Genomic DNA, 22,756 nt, shown 5'->3' with positions numbered 1-22,756 from the left:
CAATACATTTTTTTTCTCGTGGATAGTTGGCTACAAGTGCTTTAAGTTGGGTATAGTGAGGTGTCTGTCGAATTGCGAAAGGAATTTATACTCAAACACAGACAAAAACACACACACACACTCTCTCCCTCTCTGCTTTGTGTGTTTTCAAAATTGTTAGTTATATTACAAAATATTGTGTTTTCTCTCACTTATTTTCCCCTACCGATATGTATTGTCTCCCTTTCCACTGATCTTCTTGTTGTATAATCTATTTTAACATTATATACCAGTGTAATTGTTGGGAAATCTAAAGCTCACCACCCCCAATCTTCTTACCAAATATGTTGTTTGGTGTATTAAGAATCGTAATTTACAATTCTCTTTAGTAGTAAAGTCTGATTTTAAGTAACAATTCAGAAAAGGCAACTTTTTGAAAGATGGAAACGCATTTTCCTAACCATTTAGTTCCTGCAGACAGTATCCTGGGTAAAATGGCTAGGTGGCAGGGGCAGTTAGTATTTGTGCATTCCTCCCAGACAGCCACATAATAGGGGCACTGACTGTTGGCATAATGTGCTAACTTGATGGGTGGAGTGGAGATGAGCACAACCCCACTTGCATTTCAAAGACCCTTCCTCAGCACACACACAAAGAACTTCATGCAAGCCTTTTGTGACTTCAGACCCAGTGGAGCCTGAGTAGGGAGGCAGGACATTTCAGACACGTCTATGGGACAAAAACTCCAGACATTTTTCCACTTAAAAGCTGGCAGCAGGTATAAAAATTAGACCACCCAGCCTGAGTGAATGCTGGCCCTCTAAATGGTGCCGCTCCTGCCCTGGAACCTCGTAGTTGGTGCGAAAGGTGCCCAGATGGCCCAAATCCAAAACTTGGGGGTAGAAATATTTTCTGCCAAAAAGTGCTCTGAGCAGGGAGAAAGGATACCTGTTCCTACCTGCTCACCAATCCGATCAAAGTGCACCCCACGTCGGCCTGACTTTGCGGCAGCTCCCGCTAAGTCCTTCTCCTTAACAGGAAATCCTGTTCAGCGGCTACTCTACGGAAGTTCATCCGGGCTCCTGGTGCCTTCTTTGGAAACAGTCCACAGCTTCATCCTGCTAGAGCTTTTCGACTTCCTTAAAAAAGACTAGATGTGAATGTAGAAATCTTCACTGTGACTTCTCCCAGCGGTTCCCCGACAAAGACACCTCCTCCTCCAGCTGGCTGCTTTGCCCCACTGAACCTTCGATCCTCTGAAATTTTTCTTTTAAATTTCTTCTCAGTCGAAAGGTAAGTGGAGATTGGACCCTATCTAATTTGTATACCCAAACTTCACGCCATAACGGTCAGCCATAACCTTTGACTTTGCCAAAGTCCCCGCAACTAGATGCAGTTGGTGCTTTGATCTATGAGGCACTAGATCCAACTAAAAACTTCAAACATCATAACTCTGATTCTACTAATTGCATTTTGGTAATTTTCATGTCAAATAATTTATTAAAGTTCACTATATTTTTCTCAATTAGTGTAGGTTGATTTTATGTGTTTTGTTTCTACTTTATAACTGTGTAATTGCAGCATAAATACCTTACACTTTGCCTCTAAGTTATGACTGACTGCTGTTGTGCCAGTCTAGATGAGGGTTAAGCTCGGGTAATTTAATGACTTTTGTGCTTCATCCTGAGAAGGATTTTGGCTGTTGCTTGAGAAGGGCTAATAGTCCCCTCAAGCAACATCCCAATTGATCACATATATTTATTTATCTATAGGTACCTTAACTATATTTCTGTCTTTTCTATTCAGGGTACAATATTTTGGAACATGGCTATTCCCCCTTGATATTCTGATACACAACCTTATGGATTTTAAGTAAAAAAATGTCTGTAAGCTAGGCTGGCAGGTTAGTGACAAAGTTGAACTTAGAATACTGGGAACGTGTTTCTGGTGGCAGGGCAAAAAATGAACATTTATAGAGTGCACTTATATTTAACAAAAAAATCTTCCATGTGCTTGTGAAATGTTTTGAAAGGTTCTGATGACTAAAAAGGCACAGCAGCCCTGGACCCAGATTTGAGTCTCATGATCTGAAGAACTGTATCCATCTATCACAAGTTTTTTTAATGCCTGCCTGTGAACAACCCTTACGATTTTGTATAGGGTCCTCACCCACTTAAAAAACATGAATTTAAAATGATTTAGTTTAAATCCAAAACATTGATACTTTATCGTTGGTTACCATGATCAGATTAAAAGCTAGGAGTACTATCCTTATACTCAAATGTGACACTCTGAGGTAAATTAGTGCCTCTGTGTCTATGGTGTGTCCTTATTTTCTTCACATTGTCTTTTTTGTCATGATGATATGAGAATTGGGGAATTGACAAGAATCCCTTTAATCTCTCCTCATTCACTCTTGTGGTTAATTGTTTGAGGTTCTGATGGCCATAGGCAAGGGACTGAGTGTGTCATGTTTATCAAAGTGAGGGCCTGAAGGCTATCAGAGGAATCATTCTGATACTGAAGGATCAGCACAAATGGCTTGAGTAACGGCTGATGTGCCCTTCAGGGCTGGGTGATAGAATCTTACATCCAGTGGAGGAGGTGTTAAGCGACTGAGGTTGAGGGTCAATGAAGTCAGTTGATGGTCTGTGAAAGGTGGCAGATTAAATGAGAGGATCATCTTATGGCATCAAAAGGCTAGGTAAGTATCTCTCAAAGGCGACTAATTGTCTGTTGGGTCCTCTGAGGGCCGGTCAAGGATTGCATATGATGGGCTGATGGAAGGTTATGGATGTTTCTGAAAAACTTTAGCTCATTTAGAAAGATTTGTCAGAGAGGTTTGATCTAATCGCTCAGGCAAAAATCCTATTTACTTCATAAGTGGGATTGGAAGTTTATTTTCTTCCTCAACAACAACCCTTCACTTTTTATAAGTATTGTCCCTAATCATAATGGCCTTATATTTTATTATTAAAAGAACCAACCCAAGAGTCAACAGTCACTTTGTTCAAGAAAAATACCCCATACTTTAACAGGTGTATATAACACACAAATGTGCACCCAGGTGAAAAAATGTGAACAAACGAGATAGCACCTCACTTGTGCACCACCAGAGGGGCTTGCTGGTTAATTATCACCAGTTATGCCCACGTTTCTCATCATAGGTTGCTACCTCGTAGAAATAAAAATAATTGGTGTCCAGAAAACCAGTGAAAACGCTGAACATATGAGTAAAAATAACACAATTCAACCCTGTGTAATTAAAATTGAGATAAGCCGCACAGTCACCAAAGAACCACTTTTATTCTAAACTCGTGGGCTTATTCAAAGTAAAAACATACTGCATGTTTGCAGACCAAGTAATGATGGGCCGACATGTTTCATTACCTGTCAATTGTAGTGGCAATTTCTTCAGGGCACGAGGACTTTGTCCACCTTTTCTGGACCCTTATTATGAACACACAGTGACTGTTTAAACAAAAGAAGGTTCATTAAAAGCACATCCAGCCAGTACAGAATTCTAATTACTGCATTCAAACTGTAAGTCTTCGCACCCAGACATGTGTATTTACCCGGTAGTAGCCAAGGCCCCTCGTACCAGCTAGCCACCTCATCACACAGGAGTTATATACTCTTAATAGCCCTGTTTCATAAAAAAGACACTTATTTTGTCCATGTTCAGTAAAGATAAACAGGTATTAGCGACTTCATGTGAGACAAATTTCTCAATGAGCATTTTGTATATGTAAAGGTACATGCAACCGATTATGAGCCATTGTGATCAATTTATGACCTTGTTCAGATTCAATCGCTACCTGTACAGCTTACCAGTTCACTCATATCAGAATTTTCGACCAGCTACAAATATGAGTAAACACCCGCGGTAGCCTCAGTTGCCAGCCGCTATGCTGCTAAAAGCGAGACAAAAACACTTTCAACTTATTTCAAACATGTCCGACATGTATCTTACAAATAGTATAATGCAGCCAGTAATTCCTTTGATTATGGACAATACTTATAAAAAGTGAAGGGTTGTTGTTGAGGAAGAAAATAAACTTCCAATCCCACTCATGAAGTAAATAGGATTTTTGCCTGAGCAGATTAGGTCTAATTGTTGGTGTTCATGACTTTGAGTGGAGAGCGACCTAATCTGATTGTTCCCTCTGTAGCTCCTTATTGTATAGAAGAGAGGTTTGAGCGTCAATTGTGTGTAATCGAGGGACCGTGGTGGGTCTGATGGCTTCTGATGATCCTTTATTGGTTCCAGAGAATTGTCTGAGCGCTTGCAAAGGGAGTTTAGGGACTAGCCAATGGTCTTAAGGGTGACCAAGGACATGCTTATAATTGACTGAGGGGCCAGCTTTCACTCATAGCATTGGTTGGGGGGTCTTTGATGGTTGGTGACAGTCTATGGACCCCATCTGAGAGTTTGAAAGAGCTGGCTGAGGTCATCTTAGAGCCAGCAGACCATCTGTGATTTAGGTTAAGTGAATTTCTTTTCAGCAAGATATGGGTGATTTGTTACAGGCTGAAGGAATTTTAGGGTAGCTCAGAAGAAGACAAGAGCTTGGAGGGATAAAAGAGACCCCTGCAGCAGTCTGCTACCCCAAACATTTGAAGTAGGCCTGTTCTCCTAATCCACTTTTTTTCTACATATACTGTTGGGGGTAGAGAGACACTCAGTTTAGCCCCCTGCTCCATCTTTCTCACACAAACTCTCTAAACAAAATGGCTCCATAGAAGAGCCTGGCTTTCTCCACCTGTCTGTACAGGCAGGGTCCGACAGGCTTATAGGGCAGTTTGACAGTGCCCAAAGTGCTGGTCTGACACCTCAGTGTAAGAGCTAGTTCTTTGGCTGTTTGTGGCTCTATTTGTCTTTCTGTGGGCTGGGTTGTACTGTAGATTTCTCTGATATCACCACACACATTGCCTGTAGCAAGCAGAATGCATTAAGTTGTCTCTCTTTTGCAAAATACCAATACTGCTTGTCTTTACAAGTTTAAAGCTGTCCTGATTTTCAAATGTGGGCCACTTTTTATTTGGTGCCTGAACCTAGTTTCCGTTTCCCAGTGTGACCATGTGTATAGGTTAGGAGGTCTCCTACTAGGCCCCTGCCTCTATTGTTGACGTTCTTCTACCAGTGCTTTGTCTGTGTCATCCACTTGCATCCTTCCTGCCTGTATTGAACATGTACTTTATTAGAAGAAATCTTGCATTGCTGCTACCTCTGCTGAGATTAAATAACTGTAATGTTGCCTACAGGTATTATGTGCCAGACCAATGCTTACTCGTGTTATGCACTATGTTCTTAATGTACCAAATTACCCCTTACAGATACAATTGCAATGTTATTAACCACCAGACACTATATAACAATAATCACCATCGGGCATTAGAGCACTATTGTCCCTCAGCATATGCATGTGAATATTGAACGGTATAATGTTGTATTGAAGACAATGAAGTGGCTCAGGGCTAAAACCTTCTGCTCCAACATTCCAATTTTTCTCTTTCAGTTTCTCCCTTTATAATTTAGAACAATCTACTCTCAATGGGTGGAGTGTTCTAGTTGCTGTATAGCCCTTCTGCCTTAGGCTATACCGGTTCTTAAGGGCCCTCTCTCTCGATATAGGCCCTCGCCTGCTATATTGGTCTATAACTGGAGTTCAGGGCATTTAACAACTGGTATTGCCCTGTGCAACAGGATATAAGGCAATAATAAACCAATACTGAACCCCACCAGGCACCTTAGTCCCATTAATCAAAATGATTGTGGACACAAATGCCTCCTTTAAATATCTTCTATGGGTTAAGGCAAACATGGTTTCCATGAGCAGTGCCAAAAGGACTGTCTCATGTAACTAATTTTGTATTTCCTACCCCTCAACGAGAAATCTTTCACATTAAATATGTGGTCTGGATAAGGTATTAGCTACTGTGTGTATTTTTTGGTTTGGCTGAATGTTGGTTACTGTTTGTAACCATACACAGAGAGCCTCTTTGCATTTAATGTCAACAAGACCTAGAGGCTGGCATTTACATGTCTGCCTTTTTGGGGATGTATTTTACTAAGGCAGTTGTAAGTAACTGATTTATAGTAATTTAGCCATGTAGCACCATTTTACCAACTTATGGGGGAACCGTACATTTTGAGATAATGTATTTCTAACCTGTTTTCTTTTCTTTTTTTTAGTGGAGAGCTCACGAATCCCCTGCCACCGGAAGTTGAAACCACGTAAGTACCTTACTCCAGGCAAAAGGCTTCAAGGCTGACCCTTCCTCCCTCCAAGTATTGTTTTTAGTGCTTGTTTTTGAGTATCCATTGGACTGTAATGTTTCGTTCAGCTGTTGGTAAGGGGATCAGGAATTCCCCTCACTGATCTTCAAACTTATTTGAGAAAGCCTAATGTCAATTTGCATCCTAGATAGACAGTGTTTTTCTCATTTATTGAGCTCCTTTTCATGAAGTGTTCCATGGTGATTAACAAACTAACTGCAGAAGAGCAAATGCCATGGTTGTCTGGCATAGTCCGACTTGATGTTCTCACATGGCCCACAACTGATTTCATTTGCTACTCGTTATCTAGCCCTAGTAATGGGCCTGTGTTATGTCTTAGTGTGTACATGGCATGAAAAAAACTTCTGGCCATGAAATGATCCCACACACCAGACAAACAATGTTAGCCACCTCCTCTTGTCTTCCACTCAGTAGTAGATTAATGTAGTTTTATGGTATTTTGTATAGCACAGCAACAGCCCACATGCCAGTGCTTTAAAAAAAAGTTGATGTAGCATCAATGCGGATAAATTGAAGCATAGTTAAACACAAAAGTTAACATATGATCAAAATGTAAAAATAATACAAGCAACATAAAGATTGACTAGGGGGTGGAAGCACATTTAGATAATCCCTGGGGGAAATTATCTTTGGAAGAGTAAGAGATTGAGATCTTTCTTGATTATTGCCAAGGATTTGGTGAGTGAGTAAGATAGGCAGGAGGGATCTCCAGGTTCTGGTAACACTACCTGAAAAAAGATTGAGCCATTATACGTTTGTTGTCGTATGGGGCAGGTTCTTGAAGAAGCACTCCTGCACTGTGAAGACAGTGTTGTCTACTTGACAGGATTAGCGTTTCGGTCTGGTATCAAGCAGTAGTCTTGTGGACATCCTTGTGTGTGATACATGATGTCCTAACACTAGATCTGGATTCAATGGGGAACTATTGGAACATAAGTAAGACTGGTGTTATATGGTCAAATACGCTATTTTCAGTGACTAAAAAGCTGCTGCAAGCAGCACTGCTGTGAGAGAGGCAATATGATATTTGGGAAGGTCAGTCAGTTGTAGGCATTTCCAAACGCGACCAGATTTACTCTCACTTAAATCCTTTTGTGCATAAATCCATATATGTGTGCAGAATGATTTTTCTGAATCCTAATGCAGAAAGTTTTGAAAATTGTGGCCGATGTGTCATCTGTACTGTGATGTCAGCTGAACCTTACAGACACATCAGAAGTTTGTGCTGCACCTTAAGTGTGAGATGCTCCTGCTGACAGAAAAATGTTTCCTGATGTATCACTCTGCTCTCCTTGGACTAGGAGCCTTGGCCTGTCGTAATGGACTGAGGGGCCATGCCTCCTCACCTTTTTATCCACTGTAAAGAATGCCTCTCAGGCTGAGCGAAGGTCAGCCTGACAGGCAGTCTTTATTTTCAGGTCAGGCAGCCAGGAGGTAGACATGGGCTAAATGTGCAGGCTCCTGGCTGCCTGAGCTGAACTTTGCCAGGCTAAAGAAATCACAGCTCATGTGGGCGCGACATCTTCAGTCTGGCAAATCTCCTTGAGGCCCTCCCTCCTGTGACCAGGGGGGTCATCAGTCATCAGTCTAACTGACCCCATCCCACTTTGTGGCAAGTGTTGGACAGGCTGACCTGAGGTCAACAATTGAGGGAAGGCAGCAGTCTCAACCCTCCTAGTACCTCAGAGGCTTGGGACTGCTGCTTTCGCTCATTGGCTCACCTTATATCAGCCAATGAGGAAAGGCAACAGTTCCAAACCTATTGGGATCTCCGAAGCAGAGATGCACAGGCAAGCATGGTTTCTTTTGGTGCATATGTGTTGGAAACTGGGCTTCTCTACAGATGCCCCCCCACTTTTTCTACAGATGCCCCATTTTGGAATGCTAGATCCTGGTTTTTGACTCTGATAGTGCACTGGGATCTGCTAACCAGGTCCCACTGCTCGTGCTCTTTCCCTAAAAAGTAATGTTCAATTGGTATACCCACTTGGCAAGGTACTTTGCCCCTTTATAAGTCCCTAGTAGATGGTACTAGGGGTACCTAGCACAAGGGTGGTAAAGAGGTCATCAGAGCTGCAGCACTATATTGTGCCAACCTGTGTGATCCAAGTAAAAGTATGCCTGCAGATCTGACATTACAGCCCTGCACGAGCAGTCTGTTTGCTCGAGAGTGACTCTGCACACACCATACGCTGCAGAGCCTCACCACTGCCTTAATGTAAATAAGTCACTCTTAAGGTTGTCCTCCTAAGCCCAGGAGGTAGAGAGCATTATTTTTAAGGTGCGGATATATAGGTTTATCCATATATATCCCTACAAAAACCCTGTAAAGCAAGGTTTTACCATCAGTGACCAGTGGTCAACATAGTAACATGGACTGGAGTTTGAGGAAATTCGAGATAGCCAGTTCCATTATGGAATGACCAAATTGTGTCGTGTTTGGTGTCAAACACCATACATTGTTACCCCAATATGATTCTCATGTCAAGGGTGAGCTTCCATGCACAGGGATGTGAACCAACGTGGGTGCCTCACTAGTATACAAAGCTCCAGTGCCTTGGTGGGCTTCCCCGAGCCATGCCACCTAGACAAGAGTCTGCCTTCTTGGTGGGATGTGCTAACACTTCCCCAGGATAAAGAAAAAAACCTGGGTAAGAAGGAGGTCGACCCTCCCCCCTCCCAGGAAAGCTAGAGTTTACAGGTATCAAGGTGTGGGCCTCAAAGGCTTCACCGCCCGTGATATGCAAAAGTACTTGTCAAAAGTCCTTCCCATCCTGTCCAGCCTGGCAGGTAGAAAAATGTGTTATTTAGGAGACGTACACCTCCCATGACTAGGCACACCTTTAGGGTGGGTTGAGAGGTCTGTACAGAAAGGGTCTACCATATTGGAAGAGCCTAGATTAAAGGACTCTTGGTAGAAGAGTGTCGTACACCCACAGGATGTTGTCACTAGAGTTACGGGTTCGCTGCAGGGACCAGTAGCCCATTGGCCACTGTCCCTCATGCCCTTAACACCCCCTAACCAGAACCTTAGTTCTGACTTTGAATCTGAAAAGAGGCACAAAGAAGATGCCGTTACCAAAACCAGGACTTTGAACTCTGGGCTACGCGAAGAAAGGACACTTAAGTGCCCGGAAGATACCCAGGTGACGAAGTGTGTCTGTGGTGAAAGCTTGCTGCTCTCAGCAAGAGCAATTCCAGTGGATGCTAGAAACCGAAGCAGACTCTCAAGGATTAGTGGGTCCAGTCCCCTGCAAGCTGCAGGAACATTGAAATGCTGTGTGACAAAAATTGCAACTCGCTGGGCCTGTCGAGAGTGAGCCTGAAGAGAAATGGTGTCCTGCAAGTCCGGAGTGGTAGCCAAGTTTTCACCAAGTTTCAAGTCGCTTCTCTTCTCCTGTCACCCTCCAGCTACTGAAGTAACCAGGGATTACATTTGCAGCAGCCAAGGCTTGTTGATCGCCAGCCGGGTGACCAACTTAGGCATCAACATCTCCAGCCCGAGAGCACCTCACAGTGACAGTGACTGACATCATCAATACAGACAAAAACACATACTCTCACCCTCTCTGATTCGAGCGTTTTCAAAAATGTTGGTTATTTCACAAAATGTGGTGTTTTCTCTCACTTAACATTTTAACATTATATGCAAGCATATAAAATTATAATGCCTAGACTTCTCGGGGTAGTAGCGCACTTTACAAATCCCGATAAAATAACATAACAGGATCATTAAAAAATCTGAAGTGCACCCCATACTCCTATCTTCTTACCAAGCTACCCCTGGCATTGGTTTACCTTTATACATTTAATAAGTGATAACTTTTGTTTGGGAGCAGGTAGAAATGTCATGTTTGCTGTATAAGGAATTGTAATTTAAAATACTCCTTAATGATACAGTCAGATTTTAAGTCATAATTCCTGAAAATGCAACGTTTAGGAAGATGGCAACTTCTTGTTCTAACCATTTGCTGCCTGCAAACTGTATCTTGGGTCACATAAGTAGGTGGGAGTAGCAGTTGGTATTTGTGCATTCCTCCCAGACAGCTGCACAATAGGGGGTCTGGCTGGCAAGATAGGCTAACTTAGCATGATGATATAAGGCATTAAGATGAGCAGGCCTTGCACTAGCTGACACAAGAATAAAGCCAGTTGCCCTACTTGCCTTAAAAATTGAGACAATAGTATTAATATTTGTTGGGTGCATAGAATAATCTAAAGTACATCAGTAAGGTTCACTCCTTGTATTTAAAATGTAGAACCCTTATGTATAAACTATATATTCTTGTCATTAAACTATACATTAATTCTGGTATTAAACCAGGGAACCGCACTTGACTGGATCCAATCCTTCCTCATTGGCAGAACCCAAAGAATCAGACTGCCATCCTTCCTCTCCGAATCCACAGAAATCAACTGCAGAGTCCCCCGAGGATCATCGCTCAGCCCCACACTCTTCAACATCTACATGGCCCCCCTCGCCGCCATTGTCAGACAGCAGGGACTCAGCATAGTATTCTACATGTAAGACACCCAGCTCATCCTCTCCCCCACCAAAGACCCCATCAACACCAGGCTCAACTTGCAGGGAGGAATGAAGTATGTCACATCCTGGATGTGCAGCAGCTACCTGAAGCTCAACTCGGAGAAGACAGCGGTCCTTGTGCTTGGACGCTCCCCCTCTGCATGGGACATCACCTGGTGGCCCATCACCCTTGGCAGCCCTCCCACCACCATGGACCACGCCCAAAACCTTAGAATTGTACTCGGCTCCTCCCTCTCCATGACCCGCCAGTTCAACGCCGTCACATCCAGCTGCTTCAACACCCTCTGCATTCACCGAAAGACCTTCAAATGGATCCTACGCCCCGAATCAAGGAAGATCATCGCCCACGCACTCATAACCAGCCGATTGGACTACAGAAACACCTCTACGCCGGGATCAACAAGTCTCTGCTCCACAAACTCCAGAGCGTACAAGACGCCGCAGCCAGACTCGCCCTCGGCATCCCTCGAAACAAACACATCACCTAACACCTGCGGATCCTCCACTGGCTCCCCATTGAGAAGAGAGTCACTTTCAAGATACTCACCTATGCCTATAAATATCTCCACAACACCGGCCCCCAATATCTCAACAAGAGAATCTCCTTTCACGCGCCCAAGAGAAACCTCCTATTTGCCGACCTCGCCCTTGCCGAAACCCAGTGGAAACGCAGAACCAGAACAGGTGGAAGAGCCTTCTCCTACATCGTGGCCAAGACCTGGAACGAGCTCCTGATCGACATCAGATGCGCTCCCTTCCTGAACACCTTCAGGAAGACACTCAAGACCTGGCTTTTTGACTGAATGCAGCTGCACCTCCCCCAGCACCTTGAGATCCTCACGGCTGAGTAGCAGGCTTACAATTCCTCTGATTGATTGATTGAAAACAGAGAGCATATATCCATGGTTACAACATAAGGATAACTGTATAATTCTATTGTGTAGTGACAATTTGACAACTTTCAGCCACAGGTGCTTCACAGCAGACTACGCTGCTTCTTATGGGCTGACAAGAAATAATAAACTTATTTTTATTTTAGAATTTAATTCATTTGACTTGAACTAAACAGTTGACATATTATACTTGCACATCATTTGTGCGTGTTTATGGTAAAAAAACATTTCTTGAACACAATAAAATATAGTGTAGCCACTTTGGCCAAAACAGTTTCAGACAAATAATATAAATAAAAATTATCTTGGCCATTTCTTGAGATCAATTAAAATCCCAATAAAAATGAACATAGGAATGGTGAAAATGCAATAGACACTACTTTGTCATAGAAATCATTGTATATAATGTACTGGTGGCTTCCCTCCCCTAGTTACATATTTCTGTAGTGTGCCATACGAAAAGTTTTCCCAATAAACATCAATGAATAAGTTGTGTGTGGATAAGTTGATTGTTTCTAGAGTTCAAAGTGGTTTTCCAGGTACTCTATCAATAAAACGAAAAAAAGTTCTATTTAAATACTAGTCTCGAGGTATGTATTGTACAGAATTTGCGTGTGAATGATACAATTTCTAGGGCTTATCTCAATCTAGGTGATAAAAGGCGATCATGGATCAAGAGTGATTCTAAGTTCTAATCAAGGTAGAGGCGAAAACTTCAATAGGAATTGTCCTTACGGCTCAAACTGTATTGGTAACATGTATGTACAATACAAAATAAAATAAAATATAAGGGTGAGCCAATACTCTCACTAGGTACAGAAGTGTCTATCTTCTCAAAATTAGACTGTAATATTGACAATAAAAGTTTGGAAGTGAATTTCTTTCAATAAGTAAATAGCAGGATCAATCAATGAATGATTTATTAAGTCCAGCAAATCACCTAAGGCACTGGAGTTACTAACTGCATTTTGGTGATCTATTTAATCATACAGCCAGGTCTTGAGTCCTTTCCTTAATTTCTAGAGCGTTGAAGTGCAGGGAAAGGTTGTTCCAAGCTTGTTTGCCAGGTGTCAGAAGGAGCATCGTCCGCTGTTGCTTCGGCAGACCCGGGGAGTGTCTGGGAGGAAGAGGAAGTGGATTGAACTCACATTCCTCGTCTTACTGATGTGTTCCCCGTAAGGTAATTGAACCCAGATACAATCACACGAGCAGGAATTCCCATTAGCTCTCTGTATATGGGTAACACATTAGCAATACAAGAACCGCAGATTTGATTCTGCTATTCAGCCAAGCAGGTAGGCAGGAAATTCCAGACACCCATATTGGAGACAAACTCCAGGCGTTTCTTCCACTTCAAAGCTGGCACCAGGTATAAAAATAGGACCCTCATACCCAATCTTCAGTTCCCTTCTGGAACTGCGGAGGAGTCTCAGAGGACTGCCCTGCTGTTTGAGGCCTGCTTTGCACTTCAGAGGACTACCCTGCTGCACAAAGAGGACTGCCCTTCTTTCGGAATCCTGCCCTCTGCCCTCAGGAGAAAGCCTATAATGAAACCCAGGACCACTAGAGTGACTCCAAGGGCTAGTTGGCTGGTCTTCTGATCAGAGCCTCAGGAACATAAAAGGCTCACACCACCTTGAACCCACACCTGGACCCAGCCTGACTTAGTCCTGACCCTCGAAGTCATGCACCTCCAACCCTGGACCAAGGTAAGACGTGCTAAAGATTCCCAGAAAGGGCTGTCTGTGATAATGGTAGAGCAAGACGATCATCTGTGATTTAGTTTTAGTCAATTTCTTTTCAGACATCTATGGGTGACTAAGGGGCAGGTTGAAGGATTCTCAACAGTTTTCAGGGTAGCGTAGAAGAATGACAAGAGTATGAGGAACAAAATAGACCCCTGTAGCAGTCTACTACCCCAAACAGTTGACGCAGGCCTGTTCTCCCTCCAACTTTCTTACTGCATATACTAATGGAGGTAGAAAGACACCTAGTGTAGCCCCCTGCTCCGTCTCTATCACATACAGTTTCGAAACAGAATGGCTCCATAGCACCCTTTCCCACCTTTCTACAGGTAGGGTCGGACTAGCTTATAGGGCAATTTGGCAGTGCACAAAGGGCTTGTCTTACAGCTCAGTGTATGGGCTGGTTCCTTGGCTGTTTGTGGGTCTAATCTGAAAGAAACACGTTAGTTATAGATTCCTTACCTTAGAATTACACGCAGGTTTCAGACTGGATCCAGAATGTTTATTAGTCAGCAGTACCTCTGCGCTTCGGAAGGTGGTGTCGGTTGGCTCCGAGTTTGTCATTAGCGTCGTGGTTGCCAGGATGACATCGGGCAGCTACTTAGACGCTGCCCTCATGCGCTGATGTCAGTTCTTTCTTTTTCCATGCCAGCCAGCGCAGATCCGGGAAGAGCAGTACCTCAGTCATTTTTTGACTTAGTTTTTCTCGGCTTTTGTCGACGTCTTGTTTCGAGTCTCAGACTTTGAACAGGTGCAGGAGGAATGCCCGGTTTTAAGGCCTGCGGTTCCTGACCCCAATTGATCGATCCCCACCTCGTGTGCCTCTTTTGCCTGGAGCGTGACCATGACCCCAAGCTGTGCTCCGACTGTCAGTTGTTGCTTTCGAAGGCTTTGCGGGAGCGGTCCCGAAAGCTGCTTGAATGACGGCAGTTGGCTCTGCGCCTTTCGAGGTCCCGGTCGAGAGGGATGTCGAGGGACCAGTCGTGGAGCCACCACCGGTCCGGCTCAAAGACATCGAAGTCTTCACACTCATGGTCAGGTAAGTTGAAGCATAAGAAGTAAGCGAAGAAGCATTGTCACTCTTCACCTTCTCCTTGTCGGTTGGCTGACTCGACGAGGTGTGTGGGTGGTGCCACTCCTGCTGCTCCGCGTGCAGAGCCTGAAGAGTCGACTCCGAGCATCCCTCCCTTTCCGGGACCTGGAGCAACCCTGGCCCAGCTTTGTATATTCTACGAGGCGATGCATGCCATCTTTGGGCAGACCGACCCTGCGGGCGCACCTTTGGGCCCAGCAGACTCAGTTGGGGGGGCCTAGGTCTTTAATGCCAGCGGCTCCGGCCCGGGCACCTCAGGCCCCCCTTGGATCCAGGCCTGGATCTGGATCGGCGCCGGATGACCTTATTGAGCCTCCACCGGCGCCGCTTCTGACGGCACCACTACCGTGCCCGATGCTGGTCGTCCCTCCAGCCGGCGTCGACCCCAGCCTCCTTCCTGACATGGACATGGCGCCGGACCGGCCTCAATTGATGCCTGATCTGGTGCCGGGTGGGGTTTTCATGCCCTTGGTCATTTCTGAGGCCCATTTCCAACCACAGTGCCAACAGAGGAAGATCATAAGGAGTGGGAGGGGTCAGGTGACCCTTTAGCTGACCAGCTTGGTTCTGAACAGGACTGGAGAGGGGAACTGGGGGATTCCAGTGGTCTTGACACTTCATCCAACCTTGGCATGTTGTCTCCTCCTACCATGCTACGAAGGAGGGAGCGTCATACGCTGTGGTGTTGTGTAGTCCGGCTGAGGCTCTCAACCTGGAGCTTCCTACGGTGGCGGTCAGGACTAACCTCCTTACTGAGGTGCTTCAACCAGCAGCGAGCTCTTCAGAGCCCCTGCTTCCGTTTAATGAGGCCCTCATTGACATCCTTTTGGGCACCTGATCCAGCCCCAACACGGGGGCTCCCGTGGACAGGATGATCGCCCAATGCCACTGTCCCGCTCCTGACGACCCCACATTCCTCTTCCAACCTCCAAGCCTCCACCTCCAAAAGCACCTTCCCTACCACTCCACCAGAAAGGGAATCCAAGAAGTTGGACCATCCTGGGAAGACAATTTTCTCTTCCGCCAGCTTTGGGCTGAGGTCCGTAAACACTGCATGCATCTTGGGCCGTTATTCGCACTCAGTGTGGGATATGGTGGCGCAAGCGCTGCCTCAGTGTCTGGAGGATGCCTGGACAGTGCTCTCCCAGGCTGTCGCCACCGGGAGAGATGCAGAAAAGTTTACGATTCATTGTGGGCTGGACACTGCCTATTCTCTGGGCAAGCCTATTTTAACGCCAGTAGCGCTTCGTCGCTAAGCCTGGATGAGGTCCACTGGCTTTTCACACTTTGATGGACATGCCCTTTGATGGCTGCCGCCTCTTTGGCGACAAAGCAGACAACGCCCTAGAGTGCTTCACAGACTCACGGGCTATGTCCAAGTCCTTGGGCCTCTCCTCCCATCCAGCGCAGTCTGCTTTTTGCCCCTTTCGTGGCTACGGAAAGGGTGTCCCGCTTCGCCTCACCCAGGGCCACTGGCTGCAGCAAGTTACCCAACCTTTGGGTGGCCGGGGACGTGGGAACCAGCGTTGTGGTTCAGGGGGCCAGCGGGCAGGCCAGTTCACCAACCCCCCTCTGCAGCAGCCTCCAAACCCTCCTAGTCCGACCTTTCAGGCGATCTGTTACAATCCCACTCACCTGAACAACAGGAACCGCGGAAACAGAGAGAGCCCCCCTCTCACCTCTAGACCAATCATCCACGCTGAAAACCACAGGATGGGTGATTAATCTCAAGGGGAAAGGGAGGTGAGTAAGCCCCACTAGATGTGGTTAGGGTGGAGGAAGTTGGCGTCTGCAAGGGGGGCTTGGAGTATCCCTTAAGGGAAGAAGGGTGCCGCAGACAGCGTCTGTTGAGTAGGAGTCTTAAGAACAAAAGGTAGGGCATGTTTCTGAAAGACATAAACGAGAGAGAGGCTTTAGAGGAGGAACAGAGTAGAAGGAATCACTCAACTGAGTCAAGAAGACCTTCTATTGAATAGAAAGGACAGGAGAATGTGCACTCACTTCCTGTTTTTAAGGACGTCCAGAGTTCGAGTTGGGGTATATGCTGTGAAGGGTATGATCTCCCATGGATTCCCAGTACTCCAGGGGGGAAACAAGTGAAGAAAGGAATTCCAAACACTCCAACGACTTGCAAAAGTATTAGTAGCTTGACTTGGTGTTCTTGCAGGCTCCTGCTTCGCACCAGAAAAGCAGATAAGTGAAACGGGTAACCTCACCCGTGGTTATGAAAAAAATCGAACAGATGCAGTACGGCTCCTGCCGTGCTCCTGTTGGGGCAAATCTGGGAAGATGAGACCGCACTCGTGGTCAGAGAGCAAGGTCAATGCTGACGGCTCCTGCCGCGCACCTGGAGTGGGACAAGAAAGGGTAATGAGACCAGACCACGTTCTACTAACACAGTGGGTGCTCACGGCTTCTGCCGCGCACCTGGGGGAACTTGAAAGAGTACCGAGACCGTCACCGTGGTCTACCAGCACAGTGAGTGTTCACGGCGCCTGCCGTGCTCCCAGAGGGATTGTCAAAATCAAGAGGTAACCTCATTCGCGGGATTGAGTCGCGCTAAGGGTGCTCACGGCTCCTGCAGCGGACCTGGAGAGTCTGGCTAGAAGATGGAAACCGCAACCACAGTTCGCAGTCAATGAGGCGCTCCCAGCTCCTGCCGCACGCTACTTGCGGATAGGATTACAAAGATTGCGTATGCGTTATGAAAGGGGAAGGGAAGTAAACGGCTCCAGTCGCACTCCTCCGGAAAGCTCTTTGAAAATACAAACCGCGCCCGCGGTTTGTGAGAGTCATGGAAGCAAACGGCACCAGCCATGCACTTGGAAGGCGATAAACACACAAGACTGCATATACAGCCAACAGAAAGAGAAGGGTGCACACGGCTCCTGCCACGCACCGAAAGAAAGATGAGTGGAACAAAGTTAGCACTCCAGCGCTGTCGCCAAGCTTGAAGTCCACACGAAGACAACATTTAATTTAAAGCCAAGCAACCCAGATTGGCCACTGGCCTCTTTTGAACAGGGTGATCCCTGCTCACATGATGTAACACAGCCAATGGTAAGGATAGGGGAAACAGTAGGGAAAGAGAGAAAACAAGAAATGGAATGCACAGTGAGTAAGGCAGGGACAAAAAGTGGTAACACGATCAATCGCCAGTGGGCGGCAGGATTCGCCATCACCTCCCCCACTGGTGCACCATCACTTTGGACAGGTGGGTGTTGTAGATAGTCCGAAGGGGCTACTCCCTCCCCTTCGAGACAACCCCTCCATCTCATTACCACCACATGTCGGAGGATCATCTGGCACTTCTCCAGCAGGAAGTTACGGGTCTCTTGGCCAAGGGAGCCATCAAATGCGTTCCTGTCCCAGAAGTAGGTCGTGGTTGCTACTCCGTTTACTTTCTGGTTCCCAAGAAGGACAAGGGTCTGTGTCCTATCTTGGATCTCAGGGACGTCAATCGCTTCCTCCGGAAGGAGAAGTTCAAAATGTTGACGCTTGCTCAGGTCTTGTCTGATCTTGACCCGCAAGACTGGATGGTAGCATTGGACTTGCAGGATGCTTATTTTTACATCCCTCTCCTGCCAGGCCACCGGCGGTTCCTGCGGTTCACGGTCGGCCACGAGCATTTTAAGTTTACCGTGCTCCCCTTTGCCCTTACCAGCGCCCCTTGGGTGTTCATGAAACTGATGGCGGTGGTCGCAGCTCATCTGCGCAGATCAGGGGTTTCAGTCTTCCCTTATCTTGACGACTGTCTGTTGAAGGCGGGCTCGGCCCAGGCAGTCGTCTCCCACCTCCAGACTACGACCGACCTCCTGCTTCTGCTGGGGTTCTCCATCAATGTGCCGAAGTCTCACCTGATTCCCTCTCAGAAGTTCCTATTCATCGGAGCGGTTCTGGACACGGCGCAGTTTTGGGTCTATCCTCCCGAACAGCGAGTCCAGGACATTTGGGCTATGATTCCGATCTTTCAGCCCTTGTCCTGGGTTTCGGTCAGAATGACCTTGAGGCTGCTGGGCCTCTTGGCCTCCTGTATCCTGCTGACCAATTAAGCAAGGTGGCATATGCAGGCTCTACAGTGGGACCTGAAGTTCCAGTGGGCGCAGCATGGGGGAATCTGTCCGACTACGTTCAGATCTCGGAGGGCACTGCTCAACAACTGCAGTGGTGGCTCACAAACCAGGATTGGGTCAGTGGCATATTCCTCTCCCTTCCCCAACCAGACCACACTGTGGTGACGGATGCCTCCCTTCTGGGGTAGGGCGGCCACATGGGAGAGGCGGAGATCAGAGGCCTCTGTCCTCCGGCAGAATCTGAACTTCACATAAACCTTCTGGAGCTCCGGGGGATCCGTCTTGCACTGAAGGCATTCCTTCCTTCTATCCGGGGAAGAGTAGTGCAGGTGTTCACGGACAACACCACCGCCATGTGTTATTGCAACAAACAGGGAGGGGTGGGGTCCTGGACCCTATGTGAGGAGGCCCTTTGCCTCTGGACATGGCTAGAACATCAAGGGGGTTCAACACCTGACAGGTTCTCTGAACGCCAGGGCGGATGAACTCAGCCACAGGTGCATGATGGATCACGAATGGCGTCTTCACTCGGAGGTGGTACAAGGTCTCTTTCAACAGTGGGGAGAGCCTTGGTTAGATTTATTCGCCACCGAAGAGATCGCGGAATGTCAGCAATTCTGAGCATTGGAATTTCTAAGGCAGCACTCGCTCGGCGACACTTTTCGTTGCGAGTGGAGTTGCTGTCTGTTGTACTGATCACTGACAAAATATCGACGATCAAAATATCGAGTTGCCAGAATATCGCTGACAAAATATCAACTACCAGAATATCGAAATTCCTATCTACAAACAGATAAGTACAAAAATATCTAATCCTAAATATCGTTGTAAATAATATAGTTTGCTAAAATATTGACTTTTGTATAATTAATGAAATAATAACTATAATTAAGTAAAACATACTTAAAAATACTTAAATACCCTTAAAATAATAAATAAAAAATGTAAATAAAAAACAAATAAACATGCATTTTTATTTTTTATTACATATATATTACCTAAATAATATTAAAAGTAATTCATATTTCTAATAATTAAATGTTAAAAACATAATTTTAAATATAATTGCTTATATATATATATATGTTCCAGAAACGAAATACCACTCGCGCTCTCAGAAAGTATCTGACGCAGAAACACCGGACCTCATTTCAAATAGATTTAGGGGTTTATTTCAGTCATAAACCCGCCGTGATGCATTTCGCCACCGTAGTGGCTTGTTCACACAGCGTTCGTAAACAATGAGAAACCATTACATACTTTTTCAAATCATGACAATGAAAAAAGGACTTTCAATTTCCTGTACTCGGTTAGTGCATATCGGGCACCATCTTTGCACATGCAATTGTTGCCTCTGTTGTCTACACATCATTTCACGTATTCAATATTACATGCATTATTTCAGTAATCGGTATCATCACATTATTATCAATCTTTGTGAATTTTCGAACCGAAAATTAATAATAACAAACCTATTTCTTATTACAAAAACGGGGGGTCCATATTTGCGTAGTATTACCCTGTTGATATATCATCGTCATCATTGCAGCTGGAACTGTGCCAGTATCTTATATATGGGAACATTGATTTTATAATTACAGCGCTCTGACATAGTCTATCGGGTAAGTTTGTCAGAGGATTCAGGTCTATATAGTGTAATATGTCATTTATATACCGACATTGTTGTATTAAACACCTGATAATGCATTCCGTAATACTATATTGTTCAGATCAAGTTTCAGCGTTTGTGATTATCGATTTTACTGGCTCTTAGTATTACCCTTGTTAGTGGGTGATTATATGATATCAACAATGGAAAGTCCATGAACATCTCATAGTGTCCCATAAACTCATACTAAATGGTATCTCGTTTACCCCCATATCTCACCCCATCGTGTATACATAATTGTCTCAAACAAATATCAAATTAAAGTCTTATCTTAAATAACACACAAAATCGTTGGATGGTCTGAAGAAAAGGATAGGGATCTCGTTGGCATAGGTCAGCGACATTTTCCCTTCCTTTTCCTCCTGTTGGAAAAAATATATTTACATTAGACATCTTGAATTAATTTCAGTATTACACTTGTTAAAAACATGATTATCATTCATTTTGAAGGTGTATTGCCATTTCTTCATCCAGATTGTGGCCGTTTGGAAAAAGGGTGCACATGCCTATTATGTGTCTTGATTCTCGCTGCCTGAGTCTCAGAACTCTATTCCCACCCCCGGCTTTGGGTAAGATCTGTTCAATGGCAAAATATGTTAGTCTAGTGTGATCTGAGAAGTGATCAAAATGACGGGCGATCGGATATTGCTTGTCATTATTCGTAATCGCCCTCATATGTTCTAGCAAGTGTTTTTTTGCCATATGTGTAGTGCTGCCCACATACCGAAGTTTGCATGGGCATTCTAACACATAGATGACAAACGGGCTCGTGCATGTCAAAAGTTGAGAGATGTTAATCATAGTTTTCGTGCTAGTATTCCAATACTCTTTAACCATTTTACTACTCCCACAAGCTTTACAGTGGCCGCATGGAAAGAAACCTTGTAGATTTATACCTCTTGTCTCAATATTGGAAGTTAAATCACTGTGTACCAATGTATCCCTGAAACTCCGTGCTCTCCTGTATGTTATGTTTGGTTTCGCTGGTAAAGTCTTTCCCATTGTGGCATCATTTCTCAAAACATCTTAAACCTATAATATAAATATTATAATAAATTATATATAATAAGTGAAACTTTAAAATTAATTTTAGAAAATAATAATATTTTACACTACATTAAATATGACATTACTAAAAAAACTTGCATAGCGTAAAAGATAAAACTTCTATTTCCACTCCAACAAGTGGTACAGTAGGGAAAATGTTGGATAGCGGGTAAATAAAAATTACTATTCCCACTCCAGCGAGTGGAACAGTAGGGAAAGCGTTGGATAGCGGGAGGGTCAATTTTACTATTCTCACTCCAGTGAGTGCAACAGTAGGGAAAGCGTTGGATAGCGGGGCTGGTAAAAATTACCATTACCACTCCAGGGAGTGCAACAGTAGGGAAAGTATTGGATAGAGGGAGGGTATAAATTACTATTCCCACTCCAGGGAGTGCAACAGTAGGGAAAGCGTTGGATAGCGGGAGAGTAAAAATTACTATTCCAACTCCAGTGAGTGCAACAGTAGGGAAAGCGTTGGATAGCGGGAGGGTAAAAATTACTATTTCCACTTCAGTGAGTGCAACAGTAAGGAAAGTGTTGGATAGCGTAGGGGAATAATTTAATATACCCACTCCTGAAATATAATTAATATTAATTAACAATTAATTATTTTGTTTTTTTAAATTTTCCCCTATAAACATCACCTACAATATTGTAACATATTAATAAATTAACATAATTAGTTAACAATTAATTAATTAACGAATTACAATTACCAATATAATTAATTAACATACTTACAAATTAATTGTTAATAATTAATATCTAATTAATAAAAAATAGTACGCATGTACCATAATTACCAATTAATTATTAATAACATATATATAATTAATTAATAATAAATTATTTAACTTAATTAACAGTATACATTATGAAATATTAAATTATTAAGTAATAAAATAATAAATTAATTAATTTCAATTACATTACTTCCCACCCTATTCCCCTATAAACCCACAACCCGCGACAGAATTAAATTACGATTTTTTTTTTACATATAATTAATTAATTCTAAATAAATCCAAAAATATATATTATAATTAAATTACTTCCCACCCTATTCGCCTATAAACCCACAACCCGCTATGGAATTAAATTACACAAAAATTAATTAACATAAAATTCATTACTTTCACAAAATTCAAACTTAAGACACTAAAAAAAAAATCGATATTACTAACTTCGATATTGTGGAATTCGATATTCCTTACCTGCATTTCGATATTCTAAACCACTATATTTTTGCAATTCGATATTCTGTCCAGTCAATATTTTTTTTCGATATTGTGACTAGTTACCCTGTAGTACACCTTTCCGCCTAAACTACTTCTGCCCAGAGTGCTGAAGAAGATCAGGCGTGACTGGGCCCAAGTCATTCTTGTGGCTCCGGATTGGGCACAAAGCGTT

General features: G+C 44.2%; 1 protein-coding gene across 1 annotated transcript in view; it reads left to right on the top strand.

Annotated features, from left to right (window-relative positions):
- Nucleotides 1-22,756, top strand: part of LOC146830898 (fibrocystin-L-like) — a 1,500,901-nt gene that overhangs the window by 1,134,763 nt on the left and 343,382 nt on the right. Inside the window, exon 56 of the mRNA XM_085605087.1 lies at nt 6,176-6,217. Within this exon, the coding sequence (XP_085461213.1) occupies nt 6,176-6,217 (42 nt within the window). The remainder of the gene's footprint in view (nt 1-6,175; nt 6,218-22,756) is intronic.

Source organism: Triturus cristatus, chromosome 5_1 (assembly GCF_964204655.1).
Source record: "Triturus cristatus chromosome 5_1, aTriCri1.1, whole genome shotgun sequence".
Taxonomy (NCBI): Eukaryota; Metazoa; Chordata; class Amphibia; order Caudata; family Salamandridae; genus Triturus; species Triturus cristatus.
The sequence above is the reverse complement of the archived record's forward strand: the minus strand, read 5'-3'. Positions and strand labels throughout refer to the sequence as shown.